Raw genomic sequence first — 26,466 nt, 5'->3', positions numbered from 1 at the left:
AAAAAAATAAATAAATATAAATTTAGTTGTAACAGTTTCTTCCTGTATCATGAGCACCTTGGAAACCACAAGCCTGGATCACTGCAAAAGGTTCCTAGATAGTCCATTGCTTGAGACCTTGCCTTTCCTATGGTCAGTTTTCCACTCAGTAGCTGGAATGAACTGTCAATATGTAAATCAAATTAGGTCACAAATCTGCCCCAAAACTCCTATGGTCTCCAATTACAGCTGACCCTTTAATAACACAGGTTTGGACTACACAGGTCCATTTACACACAAATATTTTTTGATAAATGCAATACAATACTGTAATATTTTAATAATATTTTCTTGGGGCGCCTGGGTGGCTCAGTCGGTTAAGTGTCTGACTTCAGCTCAGGTCATGATCTCACAGCTCGTGGGTTCAAGCCCTGCGTCGGGTCCTGTGCTGACAGCAGGCTCAGAGCCTGGAGCCTGCTTCAGATTCTGTGTCTCCTCCCTCTCTTTGACCCTCCCCTGCTCATGCTGTCTCTATCTCTCTCAGAAATAAATAAAAATATTTAAAAAATTAATAATATTTTCTTTAGTTCATTTTATTGTAAGAATACAGCATATAAGACATATAACATACAAAATGTGTTATTTGTTATTGGTAAGACTTTCAGTCAACAGTAGGCTATTAGGGAGTGCCTGGGTGGCTTGGTCGATTGAGAATGGGACTCTCGGTTTTGGCTCAGCTCATGATCTCATGGTGAGTTCAAGTCCCACATCGGGCTCTGTGCTGACAGTGCAGAGCCTGCTTGGGATTCTCTGTCTCCTTCTCTCTCTATCCCACCCCTGCTGTTGCCCTCTCTCAAAAGAAATTAATTAATTTTAAAAAATAGTAGGCTATTAGTAGTTAAGTTTTAGGGGAGTCAAAAAGTTATACACCATTTTCCAGCAGGCAGGGTGGCATGGGGGTATTGGTACCCCTATGCCATGTTATTCAAGGGTCAACTATACACTCAAAATAAAATCTATGGGCAGGGGCACCTGGGTGGCTCAGTGGGTTGAGCGTCTGACTCTTGGTTTCAGCTGAGGTCATGATCTCACGGTTTTGTGAGTTCAAGCACCACATCAGGCTCCAGACTGGCACTGCAGAGCCTGCTTGGGATTCTCTCTCTCTGTGCCTCCCCAACTCCCACTGTCTCTGTCTCTCTAAATAAACAAACAAATAAATGACTTTAATATTAAAAATCCATGGGCAATAAGGTGAAACATGCTCTGGTCCCTGCCTACCACTCTACCCTCAATTCCTATCATTCTCCACTTTGTTCTCTCTGCTCTTGTCAGACCAGCTTTCTTGCTTTTCTTCCAACATACCAAACTGCTCCTCAATGAGCTAGATCCTGACTCATGCTCTCTGCCATTTACTATTCCCTCTGCCTGGAAGGTTTCTGCAAGAGTTTCTTCTTCACTGAGAACAGCCTTCTCTGACTAATCTATCTAAATAGTCCCCACCCCATCATACTCTCTCTCCTTACTCTAAGTAGTATTTTTTCAGAGCACTTATTTATCACTTCTTCACATCACTAAACTATAAACCCCATGAAGGTTTAGTCATCTCTGTATTCCCAGGGCCTAGTACTGGGCATCACATAAATTGGCTAGGGAAATAAATATTGTTGACCAGACAAATTACTGATGCTTAATAACATGATCCTTTACTAAATATTTCTCAACTCTATCAACCAAAACTGTTAGATAAAACAAATTTCAACCAAAACTGTTAGATAAAACAAATTTCAAATAACTTGAAAATTCCAGGAATCTACATTTTTACAAACTCAAAAAGGGCAGTTCTGTCTGACTTTATCTCTGCTCTTATCATCTAACCGATAATTAGGGGTAGCACTAAATATAACACATAAAGAACTTTTTAATGACATTGTTAAAAGAAAGTGCTTTCTCCCATGGATGTTTAAAAAAAAAATCCTGGGGCACCTGGGTGGCTCAGTCAGTTAAGCATCCAACTCTTATTTTGGCTCAGGTCATGATCTCATGGTCTTGGGAGTTCGAATTCTCATAGAAGAGCTTGGGATTCTCCCTCTCCCTGTCCCTCCCTTGCCTGCACTCTCTCTGTCTCTCTCAAAATAAATAAATGGACTTAAAAAATTAAAAATTAAAAAAAAAGTTATTCAATTCTAGGGAAGAGAATACAAAAGCATACCAGCTATATTTTAAATACTAGTTTAAAACACAGAATTCCCAGATGATCCCACATTAGCACAGCTAGTAAATTAACGAGGAAAAATAGAAATTAATGAAGTCATGTGCACACTTTTTTTACATATTGAAAATTGGATTTCTATCCTTTATGTTGGACTGAATGAAATAATCAATGAACAATCAACATCTCATCTAAGTTCCACCCTATGAAGGTGATGATTTTATTTACCTTTTAAAGTTTTATTTTATTATTGAGAGAGACAGAGACAGCATGAGTGGGGGAAGGACAGAGAGAGAAAGGAGAGAAGAGAGAATCCCAAGCAGACTCTGTACTGCCAGCACAGAGACCAATGGGGGCTTGAACTCAGGAGCCCTGAGACCATGGCCTGAGCTGAAACAAAGAGACACTTAACTGACCGAGCCACCCAGGCACCCCTGAAAGTGATGATTTTTAAAAAGTATGTTACCCTGCTTCTCTCATGTTTCCAAGGTTCCCTGATAAACTGTCAGTTTGTCCTTCTCTTTATTATCACACTACATATTTTCACCCAAGCGTTTACTAGGCATCCAGTTCCACCTCTTCAAGGCACCTATTACTGACCATGGAAACTAAACAGAAGATGTATTTTATTGGGTGTTTCAGGGCATTTTGTGCAAACAAAGAATGAATTACTTTACACCAAAAGTCTTAGACCCATTTAGCTTCTAGATCAGCAAGAAAAGTGCCACCAGCTTACCTTTCTTCCAAGTACGAAATCTAAGAATCATCTGGAACACACTCACTCTCTCCTCTCCTTACATCAAGCTGTAACAAAATCTCTCTTCTTATGCATTCCTCAAATTAATCCTTTCTGCTCCTCACAAGGCTGATCCTGACAGTGAGCCTACTGTATATTACTGCTGAAATTTCTCAAACTTCCAGCTCAGAGCCCCTCTTTCTTATCATTTCCAAATGGCACTAATAACTCTCTAAATTCTTCTAACATGTTCTATAGCCCTTTCTTATTAGGTCTGAACTCTTAATTTTTACCTCAATCCTCTTGTGCTCCACTGCTTTGGTAGTAAGTTTCCTCTCTAATAAGATCGTGCTCTGAGGCCTTCCCAAAACTGCTTCCCATGTCTCATCTCCTTCCCCCAATATGCAATGTGTAATGTTTGGAACTTCCCTTATTTACATTTTTTTAAAACCTATCTTCTTTTAAAATTCATCACAAATTTGGAGCACCTGGGTGGCTCAGCCGGTTAAGCATTTCAATTCGGCTCAGGTCACGATCTCATGGTTCATGAGTTCAAGCCCTGGTTCTCTACTGTCAGCACTGAGCCCACTTCAGATCCTCTGTCCTCCTCTCATTCTCTGTCTTTCAAAATAAATAAACTTGAAAAAAATTCACAAATTTAAGGAGATATCCATTTTCCCATCTTCATCCTACCAGAGTAATAATATTAAGGAAACAAAAAATGGAACAGATACAAAGGAACTGCAAAGATACAACCTATAGCTTGCAGAAGGAGGAAGTGAAGAAGACTCTGTAGGCAGGAGGGATGGAAATGGTCAGGGGATAGGATACAGAGGGGAGAAAAGTCTGAAAAGCCCTAGAGACAGGAGGGAATGGAATCATTTCAACTTAGAAGGCTCATCCTTAAAACAACATATATCTAAAGGACATCTCCTACAAAGAGGAAGAAAGGATGAGGGAGGAAGCTATGGAGATTTTCCCAAGGAAAAAAGGGGAGAAAAGGAGCCAAATTAGATGGTCTTATTCACAATAAAAGGAAGGCAATCTGCAGAGGATAAAGAGGCAGAATTAATCTAGAAAATCTTCTTATAAGCAATTAAATAGAAAAAGGTCAGATGAAAAACAATTCACCAGTATATACTCTACAGTAAAATCATTATATTTACCTAAATACAAGCTACATTTCTTTTTTAAGGAGCTCCTGCAGACAAGACACCATCACATGTTCCCCCTATTTCTTCCCACAGCATATATTACATTATGGGTATGAAAAATGAGAGAGGGTGACTGTCTGCAAAACTTTTTAAAGGCCAGTGAACTGCTAATGTAAGTAAATAATTGTCATGAATAAATACATTCAACTTACATATGCACTGATTTAAAAAACTTAACCTTAGGGCGCCTGGGTAGCTCAGTTGGTTGGGTGTCCAACTCCGGCTCAGGTCATGATCTCACAGTTCGTGGGTTCGGGCCCCGCTGCATTGGGCTCTGCGCTGGCAGCACAGGACCTACTTGGGATATATTCTCTCTCTCTCTCTCTCCTCCCTTCCCCAACTCTTGATCTCTCTCAAAATAAATAAACTTAAAAAAATTTTTTAAAGAAATTAACCCTAAAAGATGGCTGATATTCAAAAAACATGGTCACCCAATGCCTTCTCTTTTTTCTCTTTCATTTTGATTAAAAGAAAACTTAAAGCCAGTCCAAGGAAGGTACAGAAGTGTATTACACTCTTTTATACTTCTGTGCCTTCAGGCACAATGAATTTCCTAATCTGTAAAACAAAGGTCAATAGGAGATGCTCAGAACAGTACCTGGAACATGGTAGGTACTCAATAAATGTTAACCAGCTATTATTCGTTAATGCTGTTTTCACTGTTTGGAATACTACCAAGTAATGTTAAGTCCCTAAAAGTTTAATTTAATAAAAACTCCCTAGATACTGTATGTTGATTCAAAATCCCAGCAGAAATAGTATAACTACTTAACAGCTATTTCACAATAATAAAACCCCAGATGGAGTCTGGATTCACACACTAAAACCACAACTTAGAACTGAAATGCCACAGCACACTATGTCAAAGCATTAATCATTTTCTCCACCCTACCAAAAGGAACAAAAACACTCTCTTCTTTAAATATATTTTCAGCCCCTAGATACTCCTAACTACCTCTTCTCCCACACTTCTCACCCATCTGCACTTCTTGCATCTATTCCTTGAATGTTCCTCAAAGGTCTTTGTACCACTATCATGGGTACTAGTGGTAATTCCAGTGGCAACTGAAACATCTCTTTTTCCTTTTAAATACTTGTTTCTGTGGAGAAATCTTGAGCTTCTAGAAGTTCAGCATTTTAGGTAGGGTGTGGCTCCCTTTCTAGAGGTCTGCATAGCTAAGTCCCAATATGGCATATTTTTAGACAACCCTCTAGCCAGTGCTAGACCAAGATACTCTTCTTGGTCTTTCTACAACCCACACATGCCCTCCCCTCCACCCGTTATCAGACACATGGGAGCATATGACTAGATCATGTACAGATAGCCTTCCTCCCACGGGGGTCTAAAAGCTTGATCAACAAATCTACTTGATTTTTCTAACTTCACTTAAATAGATTTTTTTTTTTTTTTTGGCCAATGATACCATGTAGTAATAAATTCAGTGGAAGAATAGATTTTAATCCTAGCTCTACAATAACTAGCTGTATGACCTTGGGCAAGTCACCTAACTTCACAATGTCTGTCTGTCTCCTTATATACAAAATGTAAAGTGCTTTGGCCTAGACTGCACTCTAACATTCTATGACTACAACTATTATAATGCTAAAAGCAGATTAAAATTCTAGTTCTGACACACAGACTTCAAATGCAACTGCAGATCCACATCTTCCTATTAACCCAATCATTCAAAATAGCTGCCATAATGCAGTGATCACCATGGTCTCCAATCACCCACTCCTGATCACGACTGGACAAAGAGTAGAAAGAATTAAAGAGTGCAGCAATGGAAGGAAAGAAGAGTTATCTGGTAGCCAACCTTCTATATTCGTGCTTGAGGGTATTCTATAATTACATAGTCTCGAGCTAACAGAATACTCAAGTTAGATTGCTATTCCTTAAAAAACAAAACAAACAAAATATGAGTACCTCTAACTAAAGACCACAGCAGCACAGTTGATGCTATTTCCAATAATAAACTTATCTATTGCTCCCACTGATTTCTTTTTATTGACAGGCATAAGTAACTAACAAAGTGAAAATTCAGATTAAGGCTAAAAATGACATTTCATTCAAAATGTTTTTGAAAGTACCATACTTAATGGAAAAACCAGTTGCTCCCGAATCAGTAAAAGAAAAGGTTAGCAGAATTACAGATGGGAAAAACATTATGGAGCAAATAAAGATTGTTATTCATTTTTTTTTTTTTTAAACAAACATGTCTCTTAAATGTGTCTGGAACTGGCTGACACTGACACTTCAAATACAAAAAGGAATGTATGGTCTCATGGAAAAGTTAGATCTATTTTTCTTAGCAAGTTTCCATAGCCTAAAATATCAGAACAATTGCTTCATCCAGCCCACTGTCCCCCCAAGCATGCTATGCCTTTACACATGAACACCCTTGAAAACCTTAGTCAACTCAAACTTCGGCTCTTTGCTGAAGCCTTCTCAATTCCCTCTCCGAGTTATTACTCCCACTCCGATGGCTGACATAGATTCTACCCTTTCAGAATGAGTCCCAGAGGTTAATTTCCAAAACTAAGTCCCAAACTATCCTTCCCAGCCACTTCACCTCATTATCTCTAGCCAAGTCTCGCTGCTCTAAAAAAAATTATTTGATTGTCTTTCCAACTTCTAATCTTGCTTTTCATAAACTGCTAATTGGTTTTCTTGATTCTGATTAAAATGGTAATGAAACTCTTTCTAGTAGGATCTGAAAACCCTTCCACATCTGTATACCTCTCCCTTAAGGACGCTCGACAAGGCTCAACATGGCCCTACAGCTTAGTGTCAAACACCATTAACACTAATACTTGGTCAAACTATTGTAATTACTTGGGTTTGTACCTGTTTAGGACTCCCATTAGTCCTAAACTCAAAAGCACACTCCTAGAAAGCACAAAACAGTGCCTTCTTTTTGTGTTTCTACTCTCCCCCATCTAGGACAGAGTAGGCACATAATAGGTGTGGGATGAATGGCTTGAGTTTCTGTGAGATTCAGTAGTTGCCTAATCACATTCTGTAAATGCCAGTTGCAATGGATGGAATTTTCAATGTGGGCAGTTAACAGAAGATTTCCATTCCTCTGCTATCTTTACTCAGCCCCACACCCATGCTTGGCTAGGCCTTCAACTCTCACCCTACAACTATACCTGACAATAAATCTGGACTCACTTTCAAGCCTTCTATTCTTCTTATTCCCCTCTAAACCTTACTCTCAAACTGTATCCCAGCTCCCTTGCACCCACCATCTACTTAAGTGAAATAAACTGCTATAAATCTTTCCTGAACATCCTGTGTCCCAACACCTAAAAGAGCGCATGAAACACAGTGAGTACTCAAATATTTGTTCAGTGAATGAATGAATGAATGAATATCTTAAAAGATGACAGTTAAGTGTGATTGAGACAGAGATAATGGGTCTCTTTTGTGAAAAAGATTTTTCTAGGAAGCAATCACATACCAACAACCAAAAAGGCTTAAAGTACATTTAAGAAGTTTTTGATAAAACTAAACTGACATATTAGACATAATTTCAGAATATATGCCTGCCACTAGGGATATCCCTACCTAGCTGCTTCAGTGGGCAACTGCCTGCAAGACCTGAGCCACTCCCCTCTCTGTGATTGGATCAGGAGTAAAAACCTGACAGAGGATTAACCCAGTCACAGGCCCACAAAGGGCCTACACCCTGTGTGACCTAGCTCCAAAAGATGAATAGGACCAATGAGATTATCTGAGGAATCTGCACTAAGGAATACAGAAAAAGTCACCCTAAACTACAAGATAACAATGTGTGAAATCCTAGATTGGGGGGCGGGCAGCTTACTTAGCCATGTAGCTCTCCCCAAAATGTTAACCTTTGACAATATGAATATGGTAACTTGAGTGTTGCTAAAGATCATGTGTTCCCTTTGGGCAGCCGGCCAATCAAGAGGGAGTCGTGGAGTCTCTTCTACACTTTGNGGGGGGTGGATTATCCTCTGACTATCTTAATGTTCTGATTTTGGACCCTGGTGAGTAAATGTCCTCTTACTTCTTTAAAAGCAGAGCAACAAATAGTCATTTTGTTGCTGATGCTAAATTATATGGTATGTACAAATGAAACGACTAAAAACTATTTTTGCAAAAGTGTATTTCTTTCTAGCTCTGCCTTGAAATTTTCTTGTAAGATAGAAACGTAAAATACTCATTTTTAACCTAAATAATTTGTTATATGTAGTGATGTCCTCCAAAGTTAACTGGAATATCACATCCATTCATCAAAACCCACATATTCCAAAATTTTACATTTACAAATGTTAGAATCGTCTCCCCACTTAAGTCTAAACACTGATGGCAGCACATAGCCCTTTCCTACACATCTATTTAATCAAATGTAAATGCCACATTTTAAAAATTTACAAATGCCAAAATATTATAAACTGAGTTGTCAGATCACAAGGATGCCTACAATTTCAATTTCCTTCTCCATATAAATGTTCACCAATGCTAAAAATCAAAACTCAAAAGTCTGGAGTTCATATATGTATTTACTTTTCCTAACCTTTGGTTACAGCATGAATAGCAGTGGAATGGCAAAAAAGGCAGCCAATAAGAGGGAGGAGAATGCAAAGTCCCTAGATGATTTCCCTCCAACTTATATCTATATCTCTATGTATAAAATACAAATATGGCTTAAAAGACAGCTAATAAGCAACACTCTCCTATTCCTTGCACACCTTTCCAGCCTTATCTCCCACACTCCTCCTAAACCAACCTTCATCCCAGGCAAATCTAACTAGTTGCTCACTCAGGTTTCTGAGCCTTTGTACACACCACTCCCTGTGTGGATGCACTTAGCCCTAGTCTGTCTTAAAAGTTCCTATTTATCCTGCAAGGTCCACCTCAAATGTCCCCTCCTCTAGGAAGACTTCCCTCGCATGTTTGTTTCTCCTACTCCCCAAATTGGTTACTCATTCTGTAACCACATTTCACATATATTACCATGGTTCACTAGTATATCGCCACAACTTTAACTGCCTAAGAGTTATTTCTCATTTATCTCCAGGCTAAAAAAGTACCTGTGCACATAAAAAGGGATCTGAGATACCTAATCATAAATAAGTTCATAAATGAGCCTCCTCTAGACAGTGTAACACTGAAAACCAAAAATTCAATAAAAAGCAGCCCTAACTAAATGCAGTGCAGTGTCCTAGATTAGCTCCTGGAGAAGAAAAAGAATGTGAGTGGAAAAACCGATGTAATCCAAAAAAGTATGTAGTTTAGTTAACACTAATGCACCAATGCTGTGCACAATTGTGCACCAATGCTGTGCCCTGTTGACCAACGTACCACAGCTATCTAAGATGTCAATATTAAGAGGAACTAGGTAAAGAGTATACAGGAACTCTAGGTACTATCTCTGCAACTTTCCTATAAATGTGACATGATTCTGGGGCATCTGGGTGGCTCAATTGGTTAAGCGTTTGACTTCAGTTTGGGTCATGATCTCTCAGTCCGTGAATTCAAGCCCAGCATCAGGCTCTGTGCTAACAGCTCATCAGGCTCTGTGCTGACAGCTCAGAGCCTGGAGCCTGCTTCAGGTTCTGTGTCTCACTCGCTCTCTACCCCTCCCCCGCTCACGCTCTGTCTCTCAAAACTAAACAAAAATATTTAATAAAACATGACATTATTCCAAAATAAAAAGTTTATTTAAAAAACTTTTAAGTCATCTTGAAAAATTCAAAAAAGTACAAATATTAAAATGAATAACTTCTGAAACATGAAAAATCAACAGAAAGTAAACACTAGCCACAAATTGGGAATGAAAAATCTGGAATACCTATAATGAACAAAAAAGCAGGTGATCTAAAATCATAAAGAATCGCTACAAATCAATGAGAAAAGCAAACCACCCAATTAAAAAAAAATGGACAAAAGACAAATTCATTTAAGAACATGAATGACCACAAATCTAAGAAAGGCTGCACAACCTTATCAGTAATAAAGGAAATTAAAATTTACCAAAAAAAGTACAAATATTAATGAGGACATGAATGTGGATTTTAGTAATAACCACAATAAGAAAAATAAAAGGATAAAAATATACTTCTTAGAAACAGAAGAAGGAAGAGAAGAATGTTAGTTTTTAACAACCTAATATGAACCAACATATGTGAAGATTTAGAAATGCTGAAAAATGGTCTAAGAGATTGGTATCTTTAAACTGAAATAATTCAATGTTTATTTTCAAAAATACATAACACTGAAACTTCCATGGAAAGTTTAAGACTGCATTATCCTAACACATACATCAGAACTACATTATCTGTGAAAATCATGATGGTGATTATATCATTACCTCAAACAGAACCCTGTTTTGAAGTTAATGATTCCCATGTTCTAACTTCAGGAAATAGAGGGGGAAATGTTCTATCAAAAGTGTGTCACTTTAAAACAATCCTTCTGTAATTTACAGTAATCTGTAAAACATAATTTCCAGGGTCCTGAGCAAAATCCATTTCCATACGACACTATTTAATTAAAAAATATAAAAACTAGGGATAACAATATAGGACTAAAACAGAAATCCAAAGATAGTATAACATTTCCATAATAAGTTCTTAAGAGTTCAATGGAATACTATTTAATTTTAAAATCCAGGGATGCCTGGGTGGCTCAGTCGGTTAAGCGTCTGACTTTGGGTCAGGTCATGATCTCAGGGCTTGTGGATTTGAGCCCCTGTTGGGCTCTGTGCTGACAGCTCAGAGCCTGGAGCCTGCTTCAGATTCTGTGTCTCCATCTCTCTCTGCCCCTCCCCTGCTCATGCTCTGTCTCTCTCTCTTCAAAAATAAAGAAACATTTAAAAAATTTTTGTTTTAATCCAACCATTACAGGAAACTACAAGATAAAAAGAACTGGGGCACCTGGGTGGCTCAGTCAGTTAAGTGTCCAACTTCGGCTCAGGTCATGATCTCACGGTTCACGGGTTCAAGCCCCACAGTGGGTTCTGTGCTGACAGCTCAGAACCTGGAGCCTGTTTCAGATTCTGTGTCTCCCCCTCTCTCTGCCCTCTCCCGCAGGTGCTGTCTCTGTCTCAAAAGTAAATTAAAAAANGCGAGATCATGACCCAAGCGAAAGTCGGACGCTCAACCGACTAAGCCACCCAGGTGCCCCAAAAAAAAATTTTTTTAAAAAGATAAAAAGAATCAAGCTACCTTGCTAATTAATTTTAAAGAAGTCTGATTTAAGAGCATCTGGGTGGCTCAGTCGCTGTCTTCAGCTCAGATCACGTTCTCCCAGTCTGTGAGTGGTCTGTGAGTTCGAGCCCACTAACAGCGCAGAGCCTGCTTCGGATCCTCTGTCTCCCTCTCTCTCTGCCCATCCCCTGCTTGCTCATTTTCTCTCTCTCTCAAAAATAAACAAACATCAAAAAAAAAAAAAGATGTCTAATTTAAATGGTCTCTATATCATGAGAGTAGTGAGTGTTACTAGCAGGCCACATAAATAAAAGCAGGAGATACAAGCACAATTTAAATAGAAGAGTGTATATTTTTAATCATGGTGAGACATGCCTGACTGTACAGCTGTAGATTTACATGAGCAACTAAAAAATTTTTGAATATGTACTTCAAAGTTAAGCAACAAAAACTTTTTGAGATATATAAAACACTAACACCATCCAAAAAACTCAAAGTCTTTTTGTATGAATATGTTCTGACTCTCTCTGTCTCAAAGATAAATAAATCATAAAAAATTTTTTTAAATAAATAAATAAATAAAACCATTCACCCATTTGTGAATTAGACTTGGTGACAAAAAGAGGCCCATAACAGCAAAATAGTTAACGGAACAATGAACACACTAACGTCTCCTCTGCTAGCCCTTAATAAATCTCTTAAACTTTAAGTATCTTCCAAGCCTAACTTGAAAATCAAAAGAAATCTACGGGTAAAGACTATATCCTCCTGAAGCTTGTTTCTAAGATCACCAGGCCATTAGTCAGGTACAAGTCAAACATATTTGGTCTTTCTGGTTTTTCTTTGTTTGGTTCGTATCAGATATATTCGTTTCTGTTACAACTTAACAATAGCAAGTCACAAAAAATAGGATATTTCATTTACATAGAGCATTGTGTAAAAACTGGGACAATTAAACAGTAATCTTAACACAAAATGTTATTCAGTTCAAGCAGCTTGAATTACAGATATGATACAGATGACTGCTAAGCAGGTAACAGGATAGCCCAGATAGATAAAGGCTTAAAGATAACTCTAACTTGCTAACCCCGGAAAAAGAATTTTACCAAAATGAAGACAATTAAAATCAGAGGGGAAATCAATCATTACAATGCTTTTCCTTATTTTCTCTTGAAAATTTACATTATGGGCACTTTATGAATTTGTCTTTTTAACTATCTTCCTAAACAGCTTTACTACATTAAACTAATTTCAGTCAAACTCAAGAATAAAAGAAATAATAACAAAAACAGCCCTCTTTATAACTTGCTAAAATATTTCATCTGGCTGATAATATTAACATCACAGACAAGAAACCACTATGATTAGACTTCATTATACAGAAAAAGGAAAACAAAGCTCAGATATTAGGATGAATCCCCAATTTCTTGTTATCTTTGTTCTTTAACCCTACACTACATGGGATCGCCTATTTATGAACTCAGTTACCACTTCAAAGAACTATCTCTTATTAGCGCTGGTCTACTATATTCTTCTGACTACAAAAAAAGTTTTAAAACAAACTTCAGTTATCTGAACCAATTTAGTGTCCACTGCTCTATGCATTTCTTATGAGACCCATATTTCTAATATTTGGACTTTACTGCTAATATTCTAGTTCCTAAGTACTTAAAATATCTTTTCCTCCCCACTTTCCCTGACAAACCTCATTCTCCAATAAAATAAAACTAAACTAAACATAAGAAGACAGCACGGATAGTTGCAGCAATGATTCCAAGGTTACATGCCTTGTCAAATCTATTAAGTAAGACCCTACTCTACGGTTATCTTTGTACTTACTTCAGAATTAGCATACTTAGGGAAAATTACAATATTGTAATTCCTGAAAAGGACCATATTTTCATGAAGAAAGTGATCAATGCATTTAAATAAAAGACACAAGAGACACAAAAAAGTGCTAATAAAAAACTAACCTATTTTTGAAATGTGACTTTCTATATTTTATGCCAGTTTCTTCTTTTCGTTTTTGTTTTCTTTTTTTTTTTGTCCAGACACAAGATGCATCCTCACAAGAAATGTAATAATGGTCTATGAATCTCATGCCAAAAAAATGGCAAACATTATAAAGAACATCATCCTATGAGAATTTAATGAAACAGGGGCGCCTGGATGGCTCAGCTGGTTGCACGTCCGACTTCGGCTCAGGTCATGATCTCACAGCTCATGGGTTCGAGCCTTCTGTTGGGCTCTGTGCTGACAGCCAGCTCAGAGACTGGAGCCTGTTTCAGATTCTGTGTCTCCCTCTCTCTCTGACCCTCTACCCTGCTCACACTGTCTCTCTCTCTCTCTCTCTCTCAGAAATAAATAAAACATTAAAAAAACAAAATTTAATGAAACGATAAAAGTAATACTATTATTATTAAAACAAAATGAATGCTACAGATTATAGGTACTATGGAAATTCAAATTAAGTGGCTAGTGTAAGCTAAATTAAAAGAAACGTTCATAATTATAACTCTCTAGTGTCAAAAAAACCACTTATTTTCAATAATAAGCATATTCAGCCAGTAAATGCAGGTATTTAAATCTGAATAATAAATTGCATAAGGTTTAAGTGAATTAGATTATTCCAATCCTCTGTATGCAACTTATCTTTTGCCATACCACCCCAGCAAAATCCTAAAGAACAAAGCATTAATCTCATTTTGTATAATACTATTTTCTCAGGATCTGCTAAGGGGAACTATCAAGAAATAAAAACCTAAAGATAACACAAGACTATATCATTCAATAACTTACAAAACTAAATGATAATATTTAATTCCTTTTACCACAAGAGTGTTATTTATTAAAATTCCTTGAAGACCTCTCAAAAGAATATATTATCTGAAAAAATCAAATTACCTGTCTGAAACATCCCTGAAAAAAGTAGCTAAAACAATAAGCGTTCAGACATTATCATAAAAAAACAGAAGTTACCAATGCTGAATACTTGTTTACTAAGCACTTTACATATATTAACTTTTGCATATATGAAACAGGCACCATCATCCCCACCTTATTTATGTGAAAACCAAGATTCATATGGTTAAGTTGTATGTTCTGGGTCTCACAACTAGGAAATGAAAGTGGGAATTTAATTCAGTTCGGAGTGACTCTGTAAGCAGTGCTCTTATCCATTCTTATACTAATGCTTCCCGACTTTTGTCACATGGTGTCACACTAAAAATGATATTTGTAAGCTTACTAAGGTAAGTTGGAGGGGCTTGGTGAAAATAATGTATATTTTCTTTAGATCATAAAATTATGACATGAAAAATAAAATACAAAGTATTACAGATGATATTAAATACTAATTGGCATAAACCTTCCAAATAAAATATTTTCATTTGCCATGTTTCCAAAATTTACAGGGGGGAATCATATTAAAAATGTTCAAATATCATTTCAACTGTTGTAACATTTTAAAGTTATGAAAATGATTTAAAGTTTCAAAACTATTTTAAAAAATTTAAAACAGCACCCTAAAAATAGGGTGGCTTGTATGCCACCCTATGCACTGTACTCTGGTTGGGAAGCTTTGCATAACAATTTCGTCTTTCCACAGAATATTATGATTAACTTGGCATTATCAAGATCTTCCCAATAACACACCTAAGGAATTCAAATCAAAGGTAATCAAAAAATTTTAACATTGAAGTTTTCCTTTCACTGAAGTATATTGCTTCCATTGAAGTATTACTAATTCAGCCCACACCAGTTTTTAATTTGAATTCCTACCGTACCTACAATCTGTAACATTCTTTTTGATTTAATAATAACAATAATAGCTAGGGGTGCCTGGGTGGCTCAGTGGGTTAATTCTTGATGTCATGATCTCAGTTCAAGGGATCCAAGGCCCACGTTGGGCTCCAGGCTGAGCACGGACCTCTTGTGAGATTCTCTCTCTCCCGCTGCCCCTCTTCCGCACTCAGGCTCCCTCTAAAAAATTTTTTTAAATAAATAATAGCTAATATTCAGTGAGCTAATCCTATGTGCTAGACTGTGTTTCACTTCACCTTATTATTATATTTAATCCTCACAGCAGTCCTATGAAGTAGCTCTTTTTTCTACATTTTAAAGATAAGAAAACTGAGGCAGAGAAATTAAGTAAGTAACTTTCCCAAGGTTATAACTGGTAAATGGGAATTCAAATTTGAAAAAGTTTGACTTCATAGCCCTGGTTGTTAATCACCATACTAAACTACATCCATCCAAATAGAAAATACAGTAATGTTTAACGAACACACATTATGTACCAGGAGAGATAACGGTAAGTAAATATATCTCAAGTTTGACAGTTTCACAGTGATGAAGTAAAAATGACTGTATCAAAAGAGGTATTCTACAGCAAAATATAAAAATAAAAAATAAAAGTATCTGCATACTGTGATGAGTGCATTCTGCTTACAGAAAAGAAGGGATAACTTTAACTTCTGTGCATAAAGATATGGTTCAAGCAAGAGTATCTGCATCTGCAACCTATTTAAATTTGTTGCTTTAACTTGCTCAAGAATATTAAAAAAATCTTACTTAAAACAATGAAATTGATAAAAATTGAAAAGCAAACGTTTTAGTACTTTGATTTTTACTTACTGCTTTTGAAGTTCCCTAAGTCATCATGTATTTAATGTTGTTTTTAATTAAATGCACTATTTATAAAGTTCTGAACAAAGATTTTTCCAGACATTTGCTTGTCTAAATTCTGCCTGCCAAATCCTGCCATTTGGAAGAAAGCCTCACAGTTTACAACTGTATTACACGAGGCTAATGTCCTAAGGGGATCTCTGATGGCCAGTGTTATATCAAAACTTATAAATACATCTTTAATTTCATAACCAATTAATCAATATGGACAACATTAATGCCTTGAGTATTATAATGATTTATATTAAATGTCTAAAAAAGCCCAAAGAGCAATGTCCAACATTAGCTGGTTCATGCTAGTTAAGAGCAAATATTTAAGGAGCACCTACTATGTGCCATGGACAATGCTCATCCGCAAAAAGTACCTGTTCTTAGAGAGAGTGGCAGTCTAGAACTACAATTTGAATTCGTGTGTTATGAAAGGTCAGACAGTCAAACCAAAAACTCGAGCTCCAATGCATAACTTTCCCCCTAGATCCAAAGGGCTGTTCCCAGGGCCTCTGCAGTCTACAAACCACTAAGTACATTAACATCAAGAGACTAGCACCAGCACCCAGCGCATCCTAGAGTACAAAATATGCCTTGGGTTATTGTGGTGTGTTCTGTCCTCTGGAGCTTTACACCATGAAAACCTGGCAATTCTCCTAAAGCGACTTCTTTTTCTCAAAAACCAATTGTTTAAAAAAGTTCTGTTGCTTACAGAAACCATGACTCCTACTTACTCTTCTCTAAAAGAATTGGAGAAAATACAATTAGTGAAGGAATTGTGGCTTAACTTATCAGTAAGCTAATGCCAGGGTACACAGTTTACCGAGCCTCTAGAAGCCAGTCTCCAAAACGTTTAAACTAATCACGCTGAGCAAAATGCATCCGACTGTACCTACAAACTGCTCAAAATGAATGTCGGGTAAAATAAACAGTAGTTTTCTGAAGCCAGTATTTTTAGTGTGAAGAAACCAAAAAAGATAAAAAACAGTTCACTAGAAGTTTGTCCCAGCTTTTATAGTGTGTCCAATTCCATAATTTATCCTAAGATAACTCCATTCCCACTGCACGTCACCCCTAGCAACTATTCAGCAACTCTCAAGTATGTAATCTATGGTCCACTATATCTTTTGCCACAAACCTCAAACAAGCCAGTCCTTAAATTCCCTCAGCTCACACCACCTCCCCCTTTATAATAACAAAGGAAGGAGTTATAAAACCTTAAGAGAGTAAAAATGATAGAAAAGGGTGGAAAAGTATAGACAGCCTCTGTACCCAAGCTCTTTTCCTTTATATCTGAGAATTTCTCATTTTATCTCAACCTCACATCTTCACGTTCCTGGATAATCCAGGGTTCCTTCACCCTACCAACAATTCAAAATGCCCACTCGATAATAAATGACAGGGTCCTTATGTGACCCTGGCCCTCTATTTACATTAATCACTCCAGCATCCCTACTGCATCCTGTCAAAGTTATCACCACGCTCCAAACTCATAAGCCGTTCTACGTGCCCAACAACCTCTATCCCGTCCTCTTTGCTATGAACACACTCCAACCCTCTGCAAAATCTCCCTAACATCAGCTCTTTATGAGCCTTTCCCATATTCCTAAACACAGGTCTCAACATCCTACTACCCGACACTGCCAAGCTCTCTTCACTAAACGCAATTCCAGCGCCGAGTCACACCCTCCCTCCCGCCTAATTCCTACAACTCCAAACCCCACCCCCTCATCACGCCCTCCAGAGCCTCAGCCATCAAAGAACACCCCGCCCCACGGCCGTCACGCCTCCAGATCCCTTCGGGGTCCTTTCTGCCGGTCGGGCCAGCCCCTCCTCAGGGCTCCCGGGTACCTAGGCCCTCCCGTTCACCCTGCCAGCCCCGCCCTCAGCCCCTCACCGAGTAGCAGCAGCTTCACTTCTTTGGCCGCTTTCTCCCCGTCCTCCCGCAAGTTGCGGTCGATCATCTTGCTCCGCTCCACCGCCGCCTTGTCCTCGGCGCTCAACGTGCAGCCCATGGCGGCGGCGGGAGAGGGGACAGAGCCCGGGCTCACTCACACACCGCGGAGACCGCAGCTCGGCTCGCTGAGACAGCGTCTACGGCTGGGCGGCGGCCCTCTCCGTCAGCTCCCTGGGCGCCCGGAGAAACCGGATATCCGGCGTTTACGACACTTCCGGCAACGCCCCGCGGCTGTTACTGCTCAAACCTGTCCAGCTAGGGTAGAGGAGGAGCGACGAAAAGCGGAAGTACCGGGAGAGGGCCGGTGAGGCGGAGCGGAATTTCCGCAGAATAGCCGGGACTGAGCGGGCTCCGGGCACGCTGCTCCACCTTCGTGCCTCCTCTCCTTTTCGGCTGCTTTCTTTGGATAAATGTGGGAAAACCAAGGACTGGCTTCTCCCGTTCGCGGCACCCTCCTGAGGTCACGCGGCAGGTTTCGGATTGCAGGGGTGGGCCGTCCCGAATAAGAGTCCACAGCCCGCGCAGGAATTTCTGCTGAGAATTTCTCACTGGTCAGAAAGCGCCTTTGACCTCTGGCTGAGGAGACCCGAAGCCCCTTCCCAGGTGTAGGACACTTTCTTTGCCAGGGTTGTCTCAGCCCGATCTATAGGATGGGAACAAACTGCAGAGCCTGGGGCCCGACCACGCTTCACAGCTGAGATCTGTAAGACCGACCGCGCCCGGGACCTTAGTGATCCCTTTCTGCCCTCCTTTGGCCCACACCCCTTCCTGCTCTCAAAATGTACCTCGGGCCTTGTGCCGTTAGCTACGAGTTGCCGAGCGACTGTGTTGGCAAAAGGCCACTTGAAATCGCTAAGATATTCTGTTACCTGAAAGGTAAGCGTGTAGTTCCTCCAAAAACTGTCCATGCCGCCTTTCTCCAATATAAGCCAGTTTTAGCGCTGATAGATGATCCTGCGTTAAGGGGCTTCAGACTTGTACCAAAATCAGTTAACCTCAGGCCCATACCCCAAAACAAACCAGTGCATCCTGCGAATCTCCTACTAAAATTTCCGGTTGTAGTATCACACACAAAGGGAAGGTCTAGTAGATTTGTCTCTCGGCTCTCTTATCACCTAAAAATAAATCCACTGCAGAAGCCAGAGACTCCGTCCTTTCACTCCTAATTCTGGGTACTACCGTGAAAGTGGCCCTAAATCGCCTTTACTGCCACATAGCAGCACAAATACTCTCATCGTACATTCTAGAGAGAACGTAGCCCCCAAACCTTTCCCTGGGATTAAAAACTATTTCCTTAATAGAATTTAAACCTTAGAACCTAAGGCCCCAACAGAAAGGTCTCTATGGTGATGATTCATTAACTGGAGGGATTTCTTGAGAGCCACAATAAACCACCTCATCCACTATAATTTAGTAATGCCAGTTTTTTAAAGTTTGAAAAGCCTCCTACTCATTCCCAAATGACTGTTAGAACAAGAGGGATGGTTTTCCCATAATCAATACCTATGGGGGAATAGGGCAAGAGGAAAGGGAATAAAAACCATTATTTATTGAGTACCTATTTGCCAGGTATGGCTAGGTGCTTCCACATGGTCATCTCTTTTACTCCTCACAACAACCCTGTGAGGTAGGTGATGTTACCCCCTTTTTTACAGATGAAGAAATAGGCTCAGAGAAATTAAGCATCTTTCCCAAGTTCACACAGTGAGTAAGTAGATGTCTGCCTCCGAATTCACCCCTTTTCTACCATGCCACAATAAGATGTTACCTGGGGAGACCTGATGACAGATGGTTTTCATCTAGGGATGAGGGTTACCCCAACACCACCGGGGTGCAGGAAAAGTTAATGACAGGAAGGTTGTCTCAACCTGATTCTCGAGCCAACTAGAGAAGTCAAATTTGGTCCAGGAACAGCTTGCACAGACAGGGATTACATAGCAAACTCTCCCAAATGATCCTGGTGACTAGAAAGCAACTGCAAGGTGGTCATGGTAGAAATTGTTGGGAGAATTCACAGCATACTAGAAGAGAAATTTTTATTTCCTTCATGATCCACTCGGAAAAATAAATGGCAAATGAACCAGCATATGTCAAATTCTGTAATAAATGCCAGTGAGATCACAGTGTCAGAAAATTTCAGCCTGAATTAGAGATGTCCTTGCACTTAAAATTTTCTTTTTTGATATATGTGAAGGAAGGCTTAGAGGGCAAAGTCAAAGGAAAAGGCAAAATAAATTAACAAAATGGCTGCCAGACAATGTTTAATGTCCTCCCCTCTCCCCATCCCCTCTCCTCACAGCCTCCCCTCGACCTGCACCTTTCCTGTTTCCACCGGACTCACACTGCCACCTGCTGGCAATGCTTAGGGCCTACTAGCTTCTCGATGATGTTTGAAGTTTTCTTCCTGTTATCTAGTAATGAGGTTCCTCCCTTAACGGCTTTATCTTAAAAGGAGGGAGAGCGAGGAGAATTTGTTTTTCAGTCACAAAAGATTCTCCTTGGTATATATACTATTTAAAGGATTTCCTCAGTATAATGGGTCATAGGCTAGAGTAAGTCTGGTGGTAGGAAGACAGACACTTGTAAATTTTCCTAGATCTAAAAGGAGATTTGCTCAGTTTCAGTAAATAAATTATTTTCCTCAACTAGGGTTTCATTTACAACCCTCACACTTTCCACAGTCCACAGGAAGTTTCCATGTATCTTACGTTCAATGGACTGAACTCCAATATATTCTTTAACATAGTTCTCAAAATTCTTTAATGCTTTACCAGATATAAATGCTCTGTAAAAATACAAGATGCCTGATCAAATTAGACTATGAACTCCTCAAAGGCAGTGACTCTGTGTGGGTCCCAGAGAATACTGGATATTCAACTATTATGTACTGAATTGGACTGAAATAGGAAATGTTGATATCAGTATAACTTTTTATAATAAAAATTATTTATTGGCCATTCAAAGGGGGAAGCTATCCCGCTCCCACCAGCCCATCTTACCCTTTAATGTTCAATGAGCCAGAAATTTGTTCAAATACAGATCAAACTACCCTCTGGTCCTGCCTCAATCCTTTAATGTCACTTGATTCAACAGAGGGAAGTGGATGGACAGGTAGTCCCAGATGGATGTCCTGTCCAATTTGCAACTACTCTGCCTCCCTTGAAAATACCACCACCAATACTAACCAACAAATTCCTATAGTCTCAAACAGTGAACAGCCGAACCCAGCTCTCACACCCTCTCTCCAACCCAGGACTGCAGGTAGGAGAGAGATTTAAGTCTTTGTCACTGAAGCTAATTTTGAGAGCGATGAATGGGAGTAGGGAGGCATTTAATGGACCATGGAAACCCCACCCTTCCCATTCCCAACCTTAGTCTCTTGTACCCGATTGTCCAGGGGGCTGGAGATGGGTCACTGCCATGAGGAGAGAGATCAGGGAGGCCAATCCTAGAAAGGAAAAGAAAAAAAAAAAAAAGATTTACAGTTTTATTGGTCAAGGTGATCGTCTGGCCTTTCTGTGTCCAACCATCTTAGCCATTCAAATGCTAACTCCCACCTTCAGCCATCCAACTCCCAATCCTTCCACTTCTTCATTCTAAAACCCTAGGAGAAAGAACCACCCTGTTGTATCCTTGCCTTTGCTGAGATCAAGCCCCGAGCTTTTTCTCCCATGTGCTGGAGAGAGACAGAAGAATAGAGCAGAAGGGCTGACCCTGGAGGGTGGGAGAGAGCTGCAGTCAGCTTTCCTGCCTTCTACTCTCTGTTCCCTGACTGCTATTTCCCCTTGCTTCTGACCAAACACAGGAAAGGAATATATATATCCAGCTGGCCCTCAGGTCTAAACTAGAAAATGATCCATTAACTCCAATGGAAACAATTAGCTGTACTTTATTTCGTTCTTTTTAAACCTAGCAAGGAAAGGAGAAGACCCCGGTCATTTTCTTACCTTGCCTGGGTGCAGTTACTGCCCTGGACAATTACCCTGAAAAATGAGATATCCTAAAAGATCGCCACAATAACTCCAAACCTGGCCTGCTGCTCTATATCCTCCACCTTCCACCCTTAAGAGAGTTTCCCTGCTTCCTGAGGCATGGAAAGTTCACTGGCTGAAAGGTGTTATCTCACCTTTGTGACCGTTTATTCTCATTACCATCTCACCAGGTTCCCTCCCCCAGTAGTCAAGGATCATAGCCATGTCCAAGGCTTTTGCCACACGTTCATCCTGTTGGCATTGTTCCTGACCCAGAAAAACTAAGCAAAAGCTGTGTGCAGAGACCCCAGCCCCAGCCCCAGCCCCTGCTAGCCGGGAAAAGGTGATCCCGCAAGATGTTCCTTCAGTCATAAGCAGCCCCAGCCCCATCTCCCTCCAAGTGTCCAGAAGCCCATCAGGATTCGAGTCGAGGCGAGGGGGCCGGCTGGAGGTAGCTGTCCGACATGATGATGTCGCTGGTGAGTTGCTGCTCCAAAAACTCCGAGGTCTCCTCAGCTATCTGGCCTGGAATTCGAAAGTCAACAGCAGGTGGCTCCTGCTTGGGGCTGGGTACGGGTCGGGAAACCCAGGACTCCGTGGGACAGCCAGTACCCTGAAGGAACTGCAGAAAGTTCTCCTCAATGGAGCCCTCGCGGCTGGGTAGCCTCAGCTCCTCCTCCGGAGCCGCCTTGAAGAAGCAGACAAACTGCTTGCTGAGCTCCCCCCGGATCTGCCGGTTGAGACATCCGTAAAAGAAGGGGTTGGAAGTGAAGCAGAAGTAGCCGATCCAGGTCACCACGTTCTCCACCTGCCCAGTCGAAATGGGCTGAGCACTGAGGGCCACGTAGAGGTGGAAAGAAAAGTAGGGCAACCAACAGAGCAGGAACTGCCCCCCCACAGCCAGGAGGACCACCGCAGCCTTCCCTCCCCCGAACGTCCGGTGCGGGGTGGTCTGGGGGGCCCCCGAGCTGGTGACCATAGTGGAGCGGCTGCTGAGAGACTCGGAGCGTTGCCGGGGCGTCTCCATCCACGTGGGCAGCGGTCCGTGCTGCATGGCAGCCACTCGGGCCACTCGGAACATGCTACAGTAAACCACAAGGATGAGGAGCAGAGGCAGCAGGAAGTAAAGGACAGCAAAGACCACCACGAAAAGCTGGCAGTAGGCACTGCGGCTCCATTGGAGTGAGCAGCCTGGGGGGATGCTGGGAGCTCCCTCCTCCCGGGAGGCCCTTCCCAACACTGGCACAGAAGCCATGGCCAAGGCTTTCACCCATACACCCACCAGCACAGAGGCCACCAGCCCCAGCGTCATGCGCACCTCGTAACGCATGGGGTGGACGACGTAGTAGTAGCGCTCCACGTTGATGGCCGACACCGAGAGAATGGCCAGGCTAACGAAGCATATGCTCAGGAACAAGTAGAGGCGGCAGGCGACCTCCCCAAAGAGGTCATGGTCAAAGAGGGCAGAGCTGGAGAGCATGGCCAGGGGCATGAGGGTCAGGGCGGCCAACAGGTCCACCAGGCACAGGTGGAAGACGAAGACGAATTTTCGGAGGGCCGGAGTCTTGGCAATAACGGCCATCACAGCGGCGTTGCCAGCCACAGCGATCAAGTCCAGCAGGAGCATGAAGAAGAGGGCCACGGACTCCGAGGCCACATCCCGCAGCCCCACCTCTGGGACCCCACTGGCAGTAGAGGGACCTGGCGTTTGAGGGACCTTCCCCAGAGTGGAAGAGTTCCCTGATGACTGGGGGATGGGAGAGGACTCCATGGGGCCGGAAGAGGACACCCAGGGTACCTCCTGTCACAGGCCCATCCCCCATCCTAGTCCAGTGACCCTGGGATGGCCAGCCCAGGCCCAGGCTTCCCAGTTTGGTGTGGGGGGATGGAGGGGGAGGGCGCCTCCTGCTGGAGCCTCCTGGCTAGGCTCTTATTGCCAGCCTCCCAGGCCAGACTGTGCATAGGGAACTGAGGGCTCAGAAGCTCATCTCTCTTTTCTGGCAGGTGGTGGCTCTGGTCCACCTTGGCGACCTCGAAGAAGCAGGAGATGTGAGAGATGCCGGAGCCTCACTCACTCAACACTCCACCTTCTGAGTGGTCTCAGGCTCCTTTTTTCGTTTTCCTTCCCTCTGTTCTCCATACCCTTCTACCCTCTCAGGCACTGTTCTCCAGAGATTCTAAATCCTCTCTTTCCCTCTCCCAGGGTCCTGCTGAGCTCCGGGATAGTGCCCCAGTTTTAAAGTTGCTTATGTAAATTTCTGGATGTCTTGTCTCTCTGAAAGGCAGGAGCTGTTGGGGAGTAGAAGGGACTCAAGATCTGGTTTCCAGTCCCAGTTCTGGGAGTCACTAACTCTGGGATTCTTGTGGACTTCCGTTTCCTCACAAAGGCATCTGTAAAATGAAGGGAATAATAACTACTTCACAACTGTGTTTGGAGTGTCCTGTGAGACTTCATAACAATACCGCCAATAAAGCGTAACATTTATATGGTGCTTTCCACATGCCAAACCGTGTTCTAAGCACTGTATGTAAATAAACTCATTTTAATCCTCACACAACCTCTGAGGTAGATTTTGTTCTTGTCCCCATTTTGCAATTGATGAAACAGGCCTAGGTAGGATACATACCTTCCCAAAGGTGGCAAGGTCTGGGTGTGTCCCTGGAGCCCCAGCGCTCGGGCTCCAGGGCCAGTACTCTAGCCCACTGGACGGTGCCCCCCACGGCGGCTGGAATGCAGTAGGCATTCGATGAATTGTCGTTGAATTTGAACCATCTCTCAAAGTGTCTGTCAGTGTTCTGGGTCTACCATTGGGAAGAGATCACTTGAAAGGGGGAAGACCTTGCTCTAGCCTCCTTTTTTTTTTAAAAAAAAATATTTTTATTGATTTCTAGGAGAGAGAGAGAGACAGCGTGAGCAGGGGAGGGTCAGAGAGAGAGGGAGTCACAGACTCTGAAACAGGCTCCAGGCTCCGAGCTGGCAGTCAGCACAGAGCCCGACGCGGGGCTCAAACCCACGAACCGCGAGATCATGACCTAAGCGACAGTCGGATGCTTAACCGACTAAGCCACCCAGGTGACCCGCTCTAGCCTCCTTTTACACCACCCCCCACAAGACAAAGAATTGCCATTTGGGGAGTGTTGGGAAGGAGCAATGAAAATATAATGCCCCCGCTAGATGGAAACTGGGATATTAGCTCATCCAGCCTCCACTGCCCCCAAAGCCAGCAGGGCAGAAGTCACTTGAAAGCTGCCCTTCCTCACCTACTCACTAGCTTCTTAGGACCACTATGGCCCTGCAGACGAGAGAGGAAATGCTCCTAACCTCACACTCCCCAGGTCCCAGATCTCTGATCACTGGAGCAGATCCCTGGCCCAGAGTCCTCCTGGTCCTGGTCTGTTAGCAGAGTCCAGAGTAAGGAAGGAGGAGTAGGTCGCTGAGAGGGGGCAGGGGAGAATTGGGTAGGCCACTGTGATCGTGATCTCTGCATAAAGCAGAGAAGACAACTGGAAGAAATGGGGAGAGGAAGAAGTCTGGGGTTTCAGCGTCCCTCATTTCTCCTGATCAAAGGGCAGATCAAAGGTTTTATGTGTCCCATTATCCGTATTAAGTTTCAATATTATTCAATATTATTCAATATTATATTTTCAATTATAATTGAAATAATAATGCAATTATAAATTATTTTCATTTCCATATCCTATTCTTACAGTGTCTCAGTATAATGTGTGAAGGTATGCAAATTAGAGGCAAATTATGGACATGCCAAGTGTGATGGGCTATCTGCAGACAAGTCACAGGTTCCCTGGATCACGGTTTCTTCATCTGTAAAATGGGAAGGTTGAACTAGACAACCTCCAAGATTCCCATATCTGACAACACTTAATGACTCTGGGAGTTCCTGTGCTATGCAGGGCCTTGTGGTTGCTCAGTTAAAAACCCATCATGGGGCATCTGCGTGGCTCAGTCGCAACTTCAACTCAGGGCATGATCTTGCAGTTTGTAAGTTCGAGCCCTGCATCAGGCTCTGCACTGATGGTGTGGAGCCTGCTTGGGATTCTCCTTCCCTCTCTCTCTGCCCTTCCCCTGCTTTCTCTCTCTCTTTCTCTCTCTCAAAATAAACTTAAAAAAAAAAACAAAAAAACATTTCTCTGACTGCAATAAAGTGGACCATGGAACTCCCTCTCCATAGTTACAGCCTTATGATCACCTTTGGGTTTTGGCATTACCACCAACCTTGCACTAACGCATGCAATGAGTACTCAATATAACTTTGTGAATTATACCAAACTCAAACTTATCTGTTAAATCCCTGCCCCTTAGTACATACTCCAAGTACACTCAGTAGATAGCTTTGTGCCAGCTGGGGACTCTGCTCTGGAAAGGGTAACCTGGGCTCCTGGACTTGGGGCAGCCCTAACTTTGGACAATTGCCTAGAGATATGCCTTTGCCCGGGGATAACAGAAAGCTCATTTCACAATTAAAATGGCCACATCGTCTCAGGGTCTACAGAGAGGGTGAAGAGAGGGTTCAAAAGTGGAGACA

The 26,466-nt window shown here is 41.6% G+C and overlaps 2 protein-coding genes and 1 long non-coding RNA gene across 3 annotated transcripts in view; 1 reads left to right on the top strand and 2 right to left on the bottom strand.

Moving 5' to 3' along the window:
* The window catches only part of GNAI3 (G protein subunit alpha i3), a 39,659-nt gene extending 21,522 nt beyond the window's left edge, over nucleotides 1-18,137 (bottom strand). The window contains exon 1 of the mRNA XM_077765593.1: nucleotides 17,892-18,137. Within this exon, the coding sequence (XP_077621719.1) occupies nucleotides 17,892-18,009 (118 nt within the window). The 5' untranslated portion in view covers nucleotides 18,010-18,137. The remainder of the gene's footprint in view (nucleotides 1-17,891) is intronic.
* On the top strand, nucleotides 7,228-8,108 carry LOC144232696 (uncharacterized). Its single transcript, XR_013335493.1, has 2 exons — nucleotides 7,228-7,469; nucleotides 8,062-8,108. It is a non-coding gene; the product is annotated as an uncharacterized LOC144232696 (long non-coding RNA).
* Nucleotides 18,138-22,323: 4,186 nt separating the features above from the next.
* On the bottom strand, nucleotides 22,324-23,708 carry LOC144232747 (G-protein coupled receptor 61). Its single transcript, XM_077765591.1, has one exon. The coding sequence runs from the start codon at nucleotides 23,691-23,693 to the stop codon at nucleotides 22,338-22,340; it is 1,356 nt and encodes a 451-aa protein (XP_077621717.1). The 5' UTR covers nucleotides 23,694-23,708; the 3' UTR covers nucleotides 22,324-22,337.
* Between the last annotated feature and the right edge of the window lie 2,758 nt (nucleotides 23,709-26,466).

The sequence above is a fragment of the Crocuta crocuta genome, unplaced genomic scaffold (genome assembly GCF_008692635.1).
Source record: "Crocuta crocuta isolate KB4526 unplaced genomic scaffold, BGI_CrCroc_1.0 scaffold274, whole genome shotgun sequence".
NCBI classification, from domain to species: domain Eukaryota; kingdom Metazoa; phylum Chordata; class Mammalia; order Carnivora; family Hyaenidae; genus Crocuta; species Crocuta crocuta.
This window is presented reverse-complemented; position numbering and strand designations above follow the sequence as displayed.